We start from the raw sequence: 12,205 nt of genomic DNA, 5'->3' as shown, positions 1-12,205 counted from the left end.
GGCATTTATTTTATTTCACATTGGTAGTGCTATTCATTACTTTTAAGCAGTTTGCTAGTTCAGAAGATTTTCATGATGAATTCAAAGATATTAGTCACGAGGAGCAAGTTGGAAAGTTGCACCAGATGTTGGGCCCACATCTTCTTCGAAGTACTTTTTTTCTACCTTTTGTGTCTTTTAGATTTAGCTTGCATACTGATGATTAGTAGTTACATATTTAAGCAATAAAAAGGTTGCTCGTTTCAGAACGTACATTTTGTCCAATCTGTAGTACCATAAATTTATACCTCTAAAGCTGAACCAAGTTGGGAGAAGTGTGGCTATAATGTGTTACTTTCCTTGTACCCTGAGGCAATGATGGTCAAGCATATGTTTAGTTACATCTGATCATGGTGAGGATGTTCCAAGTGCTGGTAAATTATTGATCCTTAATGGCTGAAGATGAACGCAAAAATATCCTATATCACATTAAATCTGTATATATGCTCATTAAATTGAAATTCTTGTTTTACCTAAAATGAGTCTAGAAAGCATAGGAAGAACTTGTCAGCATAGGCTGAAAGTTGATATGCTCATTTCCCTTGGTTACACACTTTGTAGGAAAAATAAAGAACCCATTTAACTCAGCTATATTCAAGTAAAGCATTGGCTGGCCTTTAGCTCCCACAAGGTCATGTCTAATGGAAAACACCACATTTGAGAGTCTACAAATGCATGAAATAATGTATAACATTTTGGAAATCAACGCAACAAAAAAATGTTCACTTGCATTTCTCAGATATTTATATTTTTCAAAATAGATTTTATAATAAACTATACCGAAACTGCAAATTTAACAATCTATTCAAAGTCTAAAATGGTTCTTCTTGTGTCACTTTGTTTATTTTCAAACAAATACTGCATGAAAAACTTCAAGTTAAAGAATACACTTAAAACCCTTTTCTATTTTTCTTTTGAAGCGGGTTAAACACATTTGACCTAGAGCTATGAATTGATGAGATCGCAAACTAGGGACCTTTATCCCATATAGGTGCTCAGCAATAACATACCAACAGGGTTTGAACCTGGGTGCAAAGAATCACAACACCACTCTTTGACCATCACACAATGCCAAAACTAGCCATTCAAAGCCTAAATTGCCCTCGTTTAATGAGCATGCAAATTCTGCATTTCTTGACAATTTTTAATGGGAGAAATTCATTTAGGTTTGTTGGTGAATCCATACGAGCCTTGGTCCCACCTAAGGAAGCAACTGCCTCCTGCACTGGAGCAACACTACAATAGCTGACAGATAAGTCTCTAATAACAACTCCCTCGGAAGAGTCTGAACAGTCAGTGACAACTACAACATCAATTGCCTCTGAACTAACTGTAGCGACTACTTTGGGAGCCTCAACCTACTGAAGCTCAGTGCTGCTGTCCTTCGCTGCCATTGATACAACCACCTGTCCCTTTGAAATAACTCCATAATCAACACTGTGGATAGGACTAGTAGGTGTTGTACTTAATATAGGTCCGTCTACATCATGGACACCTATCGGGGAAGACTCAAGCCTCCTTCCCACCAACCTTCTAAAGGCAGAAACTATATACCTCGCTGCTGTCTCAACCGTCTCTAGATTTGACAAGCTCTCTTCCATCCTTTGCTGATGAAGCTTAAGTTTCTCTATACTCTCTCTCACAAAATTTAGTTTCCTGCTATTTTCCTGACTACTTTGCCAGCCACCAGAACTACTAGGCCTCCTGTATCTGTCCATATTTGAAAAAAGCTAGAGTGCTGGTCACTCCCAAAACAACAACAGATTTGAAATTAAAAAATATTTTCCTACCCCATGGGATAGAAGCAAACCGCTCTGATACCACTGTAATAACCACTGCTGGCTATACCTCAAATGTAATGTCCCCACTAACTAGGACATTAATACCTGCAAAACCAACGCTAGAATTTATACAATAATAAAATATATTTCACTATTCTACCATCTATCCTAAACCAACCTTAAAGACATTTCTAGATCGGGTTACCTAACCCTCAATTATTCAACCGTCTTTTCTAGAGTGCACCCTTTAAGGATCACATATGCATATGTTGATATCATCAGAATATTCTAGTCATTATCCATTTCTCATCTAGCCATTCATACAAGGTTACTCATCTCTCGCACTGGCACGATAACCATTCATACGAGGATCTCACTTCCTATATTGGCACTATGAGGTTTGATTTATTTCTTATCCATCCATCTAAACAAGGTTGTACTAATATCTTGCACTGGCACACTAGCCATTCATACAATGATTGTACTACCTCTCACACTAGTAATACGAGATTCCATCTAGCCATTCATATAAGATGACCTCAAACTCTACACTAGTATGCAACCATTCATATAGAGATGAGCATAGTCTTACACTGACACTATGGGAGTTTTGAATCAATTAGTTTCCTCCATTAGAAATTATACCATTATCTTGATACCTTCAATTAATATTTAACATGTCTCATAATTGATTTTCATTACTGAAATAAAATATTATTCTTATATACTTATATTTCATTACCAAATATACTAACATAAAAATTTTGGGAACTTAATACAATATATTATAACACTTTACCTTTAAGGGGAGTCCGTTCCCAAAGTCTCTAATAATCCAAATGTAACTTAGACTGTTGTTGGAGTCTTGTTTGCAGTCAATGATTGGCGAGTGCCTTATGTTTCAGTTTGATGCAATATCCCTCCAAAGTGTAGTATGTCCCCTCTTAGTGCAATATCCAACTTGGTGACGTGCCTGTCTGTCCCTTCCAATCGCCTTGCTGGAATATTGTGATGTAATTAGAAGTATGTTCTTGTATGTGATTTGCTTTCTCTCTCCCAAGTGAGGTGTCCTTTCATGGGCTTTTTTTTTAATTTAATTACTTTATTTATTTATTTATTTCATTCCTTGTAAATGACTTATGGAATATTTGCTTAGATAGTTTCTGTTAGTATTAATGATGTATTTCATTTCTTTTTTCAATATTGATAATCATTAATCAATAATTAATTCACAATTATATATTCATATTATTGAATAATTATATTAGAGACTTACATTTTGCGAAAAATAAATAAATAAATATATTTGAATTAGATTTTATATCATTTATATGTAAACTTGGGCTCATAATAGTCCACCATTCCCAAATTTGCTTGTCCTCAAGCAAAACTAATCTCTAAGGTGACTTTGATTCATTGACTTATTTTCTTGTAGAATGTTCCATTGATTTGAAATGGACTATCCTCATCTTATTTAGAAATGACAGCTAATCTCCCATGTTCTTGTTCCTCGAATCTTGCCTTTTTGTTTAGGGTATCTTCATATGTTTCTTCAGTCCTATTTATTTGTCCTCTTCTGCATCGACGCCCATTCTTCCAAGGTTCCTTACATCTAAAGAAAATGTTCGTCAAATCTACTCATCAATCTTTGAGTGAATTCACTATAGGAGGTAATTTTATTGAGCCCCAGGGAAATTTGGTTGTAATGCCACCATTTGTGGGCTGATCCTCTTAAATGAAGTATGACAAACTTGACAGCACCTTTTTCTGTCATAGGACTATAGAATAGATATGTATCTAACTTTTGGACCCATGATTGAGCAGTTTCTTCTCTCAACCCATTAAAATACAGTAATTTTACCTTATTTACCTTCTTCTGAAGGTCTTCATCTACATGATGTTTCTTTCCATTTTCCATGAGTTTAGATTCATAGTATTCTTTAAAGGGAATATGTTGTTGAAGATTGGGATCCAAGCTGGCATACATTTTTGCAATTTCTTCCATGCTATTAGTGGTCGTTACATTATCCGCAACAGGTTCTTCTCTCAGAATGAATGGGGGGAATGTTTCTCGTGGGACTGAACTTTGTGATGAGGGTTCATTTTCCTCATAAGTGGAATAATGGTCCCTCTGTGAGTCAAGTCTCATTTTTGTTATTATTATTGATTAGTTTTTGTATAGCTTCCAATAGTACCTTATTGGAGTTTTTAGTCCTTTCAAATCTCTCATTAGTCTATTCCATAAAGTTCCTTACTTCTTGGGCTAGTTCACTTGCCATCATTGACTAAATCTCTCATTAGTCTGTTCCATAAAGTTACCTTACTTCTTGGGCTAGTTCACTTGCCATCATTCCTTAAGGTGTGACGATGTGTGGACTAACCAGTTCCATAGGATGACAGGATTATGCTCTGATACCACTGTAATGTCCCCACTAACTAGGACATTAATACCTGCAAAACCAATGTTAGAATTTATACAACAATTAAATATATTTCACTATTCTACCCTCTATCCTAACCCAACCTTGAAGACGTCTCTAGATCAGGTTACCTAATCCTCAGTTATTCAACCGTCTTTTCTAGAGTTCACCCTTTAAGGTTCACATGCATCTGTTGACATCATCAAAATATTCTAGCCATTATCCATTTCTTATCTAGCCATTCATACAAGGTTACTCATCTCTCGCACTGGCACGATAACCATTCATATGAGGATCTCACTTCTCGTATTGGCACTATGAGGTTTGATTTATTTCTTATCCATCCATCTAAATGGGGTTGTACTAATAGCTTGATCCAGCACACTAGTCATTCATACAAGGATTGTACTACCTCTTACACTAGTACTATGAGATTCCATCTAGCCATTCATATAAGATGACCTCAAACTCTACACTATTATCCATTTCTTATCTAGCCATTCATACAAGGTTACTCATCTCTCGCATTAGCACGATAACCATTCATATGAGGATCTCACTTATTGTACTAGCACTATGAGGTTTGATTTATTTCTTATCCATCCATCTAAATGGGGTTGTACTAATATCTTGATCTGGCACACTAGCCATTCATACAAGGATTTTACTACCTCTTACACTAGTACTACGAGATTCCATCTAGCCATTCATATAAGATGACCTCAAACTCTACACTAGCATGCAACCATTCATATAGAGATGAGCACAGTCTTACACTAACACTATGCGAGTTTTGAATCAATTAGTTTCCTCCATTAGAAACTATACCATTATCTTACTACCTTCAATTAATATTTAACGTCTCATAATTGATTCTCATTACTGAAATAAAATATTATTCTTATATACTTATATTTCATTATCAAATATACTAACATATTAATTATGGGAACTTAATACAATATATTACAACACTTTACCTTTAAGGGGAGTCCCTTCCCAAAGTCTCTAATAATCCGGATGTAACTTAGATTGTTGTCAGAGTCTTGTTTGCAATCAATGACCGGCGAGTGCCTTATGTTTCAGTTTGATGTGATATCCCTCCAAACTGTAAGATGTCCCCTCTTAGCGCGAAATCCAACTTGGTGATGTGCCTATCCGTCCCTTCCAATTGCCTTGCTGGAATATTGTGATGCAATCTGAAGTACGTTCTTGTATGTGATTTCCTCTCTCTCCTATCCGATGCTCCTTCTCATTATGTGCATCCACTTATAAATAGTGGTGGGTCCCAAGTGAGGTGTCCTTTCATGGGCTATTTTTAAATTTAATTACTTTATTTATTTATTTATTTCATTCCTTGTAAATGACTTATGGAATATTTGCTTGGATAGTTTCTATTAGTATTAATGATGTATTTCATTTCTTTATTCAATATTGATAATCATTAATCAATAATTAATTCACAATTATATATTTATATTATTGAATAATTATATTAGAAGCTTACATTTTGAGAAAAATAAATAAATATATATATGTATATTTGAATTATATTTTATATCATTTATATGTAAACTTGGGCTCATAACATCAAACAAACTCCAATACAAAACTAAACTAGGTTTGACGTTTTGTCAAAGACTTGGCAAACAATCTCTAATGATGAGTCTTCCTTGTAATTGAATTTATTGCTTCGCATTTTAAACCCATAGACTAAATTTCAGAATATTAGAATTAATTTAGAAGTGTTTGCAAAATAACACAACTCTCAGAATTTCTAGAATTTTATTTGCCAATAGAAAATAATAGAATAAGATAATGTTTGCACAAAACTAAATTCAATTCCCAATAACAAAGGAATCTGATTTTTATTTGTCACACACATTTTTGCTTTTCCAGCTGAGCCTCCCATATGCTAGCCCCGAGAATAATCAAATCAACACAAATGCCAACCGTAGGTCATCCCAATTACAACTTCCGTCCTGTTTGGTTGAAAGACGACCCCAAACAATGAATATGCAGCCTGTAATATGGTGATCACAAGATATATAGAACAAGCGCGGGCCAAGAAAGAAAAATGCAGGAACAACAAATGATATCGCAGGCCACAAAATGATGGTAATTTTAATCTGCAAATCCGCAGGCACAAATATATTGGTGTCCAGACTTCTCACTAAAACTCACAGCCTCTAGACTCCATGTGGCTTCCAATGTGATCATTGAATTCTTAATTGCACAAATCACACCTCAGCATAATTTGTATACACCAAACTCAAAATTCTCAGAATTATAGATTCAATTTCCTAGTCACAAATAATCACAGTAAGGAGATTTAACCAATGAAACCACTATACCTCAGCAGTGACTTCAAAGAATCTTCAAAAACATAGAAACCCTCATACTTCAGCAAGGAAACACAATCCAGAATTGTCGTAAAGACAACAAAACAAAGAGATAAACAAATAATTGGATGCTTTTCTCATCAAATGTCCTTATATTTATAATCTCCAAATGGAACTAGTTTCCCAAAAGAACTTCACTTACACAACATTAAAATATAATAAAGTGCCATTAATATAATTTATTGCTTTTGGCTCCAAAAATGACCTTTTCCACCATAACTTAGTATTTTGACATGCAAGGCCTTTTTTTTTGTTCCCATGATTTAAATTTTTTTGTCCTATTTCCAATGAGCTATGATACTGAGGTGACCAACCAACAACACTAACAAAAATAGCAACTTCAACATATTTAGATGAATAATAACTATGTTACCATATTCGCTCAAAAAGATAACCGTGGTTCAAGAGCACAAGAAATCACGCAAATCATTTAAGAAATTCATAAAGCGGGTAGATGTGGAGGCAAACAATGCAATTCAATTATGAATTCCCCGTCTGAGACTTTCTATGATGAGAAAAATTCTATAGATCAACAAGTTGATGAGTCTGAAAATTTTGATTTTTATGACAACAGCTATACATTTTCACAGGAGCACATGGTTAGTGATACAAGAAGTGAGGATAATTTAGAGATTTCAATTAATAGTGAACCTTCCTTTTATGAGGACTTTGACATAAGTGAGGGTACTTATGGTGGAGTAGGAAGTTCAGATTTATCCTTAGCATGCTCTGAGGGATTTTTCAGCTTACCTAGAGATTTATCACCGAGATCTTATGAGATGGCCATGGCCTACTTATTGATTGGTGGTTTTACTTGTTGGTATATTCCTGCTATCAGTGATTTGCCTATGTATGTTGGTAGTATATTCGCTGATTCTATTTGGCCTTTAGGGGTCAATGAGTTATTTGCAGATGAGTGGAGAGAGCATATATTACCCTACGTACTACATGAGGTTTCTACATTTTTATTTCAGCAATATATTGAAGACAGTGTTAGCATTCATGATGTTGGTGTTTCACCAACCACTTTTTCCTTTACCCAGGATCAATTTGATTGGGTGATTGGGGACCTAGGTGTTAATAGTATATTACATCTGGTGGATTATGCTATTTTGTTACATAGTCACAAGATTACGATCGAGTGTTTCATCTTTCTGACACATCAGAGTTCCAGAGATTAGGATTACTCTGTTTTCACTAGGTGATATGGTGGTGGAGTCAAATTGGCCAGTTTTGTCTTTGTCATCAGTATAGATATTGCAAGAGTGGTACAGTGGTACAATAGTACAGATATTACAGGAGTTGTCAGTGGTATCTCAAAAAGCGTACGAGTTCTCATTTGGGATCTAGGTGGAGCATCCCTATATATTGCCTTTTATCTGGGAGCTAGGTGGAGAGTTTGGTTGCTATCATCTTGGGGTGGATATTGGTAATATTGTCGAGCCCCCATCTTCACTTGACAGTACAGACTCGCAGGGTCACTCATGGAGTGAGGCATTCTTTTTGACTGAGGGTATTTGTACACAAGGTAGCAACATATGGCAATTGGTGTCCCTTAATGGCGAGCCTTGGGATCTTGGCATTCAGTTATTTGGCACATCGATTCCTATTGTACTATTTCACCATTCCAAGTTAGGGAAGATGTATGCCGGGGTACATCGGTTGAGGTGTAGAACCTCTTTCTCGAGGCGAGTATGGGATCCTGGCATTTGGTTTCTGCAGGTATGAGCGGATTGCTTGAGGGAAAACAATCTTTGAGAAGGAAGGCTTTGTAATGTCCCCTTTTTTTGGGACATTATAATTCAGTGTTGCCGGCTCAGTTTGCCTTGGTTTCAGGGGCGAAAAGGTTCTTTATGAGGTTCAGTTCGAGATTTGGCATAGACATTTCTAGTTTCGGACCCATCTGAGTAGTTTTGGCAGGTTGTCCAGATGATTACTATTTTTAGTAAGTAAACAGAGCTCAGAATTCTTGATATCTCAGTGTTGGTTTGGAAGCAGCTCGTCGAGAGCTTGCCAATGAGCTATTGCATGTATTTATCCAAGGTCATTCAGTCAGTTATTTTGATGCCTGATGATTATATGGTTTACTGGCTTAGTGACTTTTAAAGTTCATTTAACTAGTCACTTTATTTTAAAAAGGTACTATATTCACTTAAGTGACTAAAGGACAAAAAAGGTGTTTTATCCCACATTGCTTAAAAGAGCATGCGTCATATTGGAAAAAGTGATAAAGGTACAACAAGCTCCACATAGAAAGTTATGAAGATTACATTATTTAAAACAAATATTAAGCTGGAAGCTGGAAACAATTACTGGTTATTTCTTCGAGGACGCAAACCCTTGAAGAAGCTTTTGGAGGTTGGATGCAAACCCAGCCTTCTTACAGGTTTATCTATATTGCCAATCTGACTGTTTATTTTGTTTATAAGATTGGATTTTTTGGATTATTGTGTATTATTGTATTGCTGTTGTATAATACAATAACGTCATTTGATAAGTATTTGTGTTAATTGCTAGTTTAAATATATACTTATGAATATTGGAGGAAATAAACACACTTTTCTGGGTCTTCTCGTATGCATATCTGCTGGTTATAAATTGATTAATGTTTTGGAATTTATATCAAATATTGGTTTACTGTTCGGTTTTAAATTTGCTAGTTTTATATCAAGGTTTTTTTTTTATAGTAAATTTCTGTAAAGGAATATTACATCTTTCTTCTCTCGACTTCTTGCTTACCTTGAGTTGATCCAAGGAATGGTGAGAAGGGGGAGCCTTCCCTTTAAGGTAGGAGAGACTATGTCTCACACGCTGTGGCTGGTCATCCTATTTTGCGACTAGATTTTTACCCAAAATTGTCGGTTACAAAATATCCACCCAACAGGGCCATTTGTACACCTTTTTGAAGTCTTTTTGGGGGCTCAATAAGTGCCTTATTGATTGAACTCACCCAAGGAGTTGGTGTTTGCATTTATGATGTAGTTGGATGTAAAAATGTAGCTTGAGGCTTATTTGTAAGGGTTCCCAGTTTTTTGTAAGAGAGCTATTTTTTGTGATTTCTTTTTGAATCCTTCATAGTTTGCATAGAGATTGCTTTGTAACAATTATGGGGATGCTATTGTCTCATCCTTTGAAACTTCGAATGAAAGAGTTGTTTGAAGACTTTTTTTGAGTTTCATCTTGTTGTATGAAAGGTAATGATTTGTTGTTGGTAAATTCTATATTGTAGTCGATGGGTAGAATTGTATTCAGAAGGGTGCATGACGGTTGGGTCACCCCTTTGGAAAAGTATTATACATAAAGTCTATAATATTAAAATAATTGATAATGTATATTAAATATTATAATTACACTATATAATAATAATATTATTATAAATATTATTATATAACTATACATATATATTATTATATATCTATATAATTAGATATTTAAATACCATACTATAAATAATTAATATATATCAACTATTCTAAGTACTATAGTAAATGACAATTACATTCTTGTTATTTATTAATAATATTGTATAAATAATTAAAATGATTCGTATAATCAATATTATATATAATCATATATGTTAGTGAAATAGGATCGATTACTATATTCTGTAACTTGTAATAGCACTTGTAGATATTTATGTGTTTTCCAAGTTACTATATGAATGAATATATATGTGAAATAAAGAGGCATGTCTCTTGAAGAGACATGTCTCTTTAACATATTAACTTACATTAGTTATAATAATAACACAAGTAATATATCTTTAATATATTATAATGGTTATATATATATAGAAAGATATGAAGGCGAGACATCAGCAAATTTGTTCGTAAGGATGGTGGATATTTTTCAGGAAGTACCTTCAGACATCATGCCTTCATGCAAGGATTTGATAAGAAATTTTTGTGAATTGGGAATCTCACTAAAAGATCCTGATTTGATGCTTCTCTTCCAAATGCTGGATGAAAGTCCTGAGTTATATATCTCCCTTGGATGCATATTTGAATTTAGAAAAGAAAGAAGATGAATCTGCAACAGAATTCTTCATGAGAATGTTCAATGCTTATCAAGAAATACCTTCAGAATACAAACCTCCATCATCTGATCTTCTCAACAAGATGCGGGAATTAGGCCTGTTATATGATCATCAGTTTCTTAACTTTCTTGAACTTATGGATAATGAGTTGGTTGTAGAGGAAAATGAATGCGAGATTGAAGTAACAGATGAGTCAAATGAAATTTCAGATTCAAATGGAGATGAAAATTTTGAACATTCTGAAGGAGAATCAGCTCATGATGATACGTATATGCCTACAAATGATAGTGAATGTGAAAATGAGGAAGAGGATTCTCTTAGTGTCGAGGAGATTTCAGCCTTAGTAGATCAGGAATATCAAAAACACATTGAAAGAAATGGTCTGAATTTTTTCTCAAAGCACCATGGTGAGCAAGGTGATAGATTAGAGCATTCTCAGGAGGTATTGGATGAAAGAGATGATCATACTGAAGAATCCTATTATGAAGATGAAATAGAATTGTACACAATGTATGAACAGGAAGAAGTTTTAGAGTATATTGCTGATGAAGATATCCCCCTTGCTGGTCAAGCAGATTATGATTCTCAAAGTGATGAAGTTAGTACACTATTTGATGAAACACTTGATGATCCGGGTGAAAGCTCTTTTGAAGCCATACCTGAATTCTCTATGTTCATAAACGCTTTGTTTGAGGAGCAAGCAGAAGGAGATATGCCTGAGTTCACCACGTTCTCAAACCCATTGTCTGAACAAGATCTCTTGGGTGATCAACCATATCAGCACCACAAAGAAGATAGTAGGTCTGATTTTGAAATTGATGAAACTCATGACGTATTTTCAGAAGATGAGACTTCTTTCAATTCATTCTATGAGCAGGAGTCGCAGCAAACATGTGAAGGTGAAGTGGAATCAGCCAAGCGTAATGAAGAGAATATGCTGGAAAATAGTTCTGAAAATTGTTCCAGCATCTTACCTGATCAAGTTCTTGATAAAAAGGAGGTTCTTGAATGCAAGTTATCTTCAAATTCTTTTTGTGAAAATGGGACAGACTGTGTGGAGAAGGATGTCCAAGAAGATGGTTGTACAAATGCTCAAATGTGTTATTCTAAGGAGCTTCCATTCAGCAAAGACCATGTTGATGAAACAAAACCAGCATGTATTGTATATAAAGATGATCCGCCTGATGCAGATTTGAAGGATGGACAACAAACCAAGGAGATGAAAGAAAGGCATATGTCAAATGATGGTTGTTTTCTAACATTAGCTAATGGATCAGATTCTACTAAGGAACAATGTGATATCATGATTAGAAGAAAGAAGGTGTTACATGATCAGAATCGGGTGTTCGATAGAGGAAAAGAAATAATGTTCATTTTTGGGGGGCCTAGGGCTACCCAATTTTACCTTGCATCATACGAAGCATGGATGCTTGGTCTGCTTCACCCAGAGATAGCTGGGATACTCATTATGCTCACAAGGAGCATATTTCCCCTGTTACAAACGCAAATGGCAGAATACTTGCTTGA

General features: G+C 35.0%; 1 protein-coding gene across 7 annotated transcripts in view; it reads left to right on the top strand.

Moving 5' to 3' along the window:
- Nucleotides 1-12,205, top strand: part of LOC149564395 (CHD3-type chromatin-remodeling factor PICKLE-like) — a 342,454-nt gene that overhangs the window by 74,468 nt on the left and 255,781 nt on the right. For all 7 annotated transcript variants that reach the window (XR_016364201.1, XM_089827450.1, XM_089827449.1 and 4 more), the window contains exon 12: nt 51-150. Coding sequence is in view for 6 of the 7 variants with exons in the window: in XM_089827450.1 (XP_089683576.1) it covers nt 51-150 (100 nt within the window). In the remaining variant the exon portion in view is untranslated. The remainder of the gene's footprint in view (nt 1-50; nt 151-12,205) is intronic.

The sequence above is a fragment of the Cupressus sempervirens genome, chromosome 4 (genome assembly GCF_028749045.1).
Source record: "Cupressus sempervirens isolate cs-2001-9-10 chromosome 4, ASM2874904v1, whole genome shotgun sequence".
Lineage (NCBI taxonomy): Eukaryota > Viridiplantae > Streptophyta > Pinopsida > Cupressales > Cupressaceae > Cupressus > Cupressus sempervirens.
This window is presented reverse-complemented; position numbering and strand designations above follow the sequence as displayed.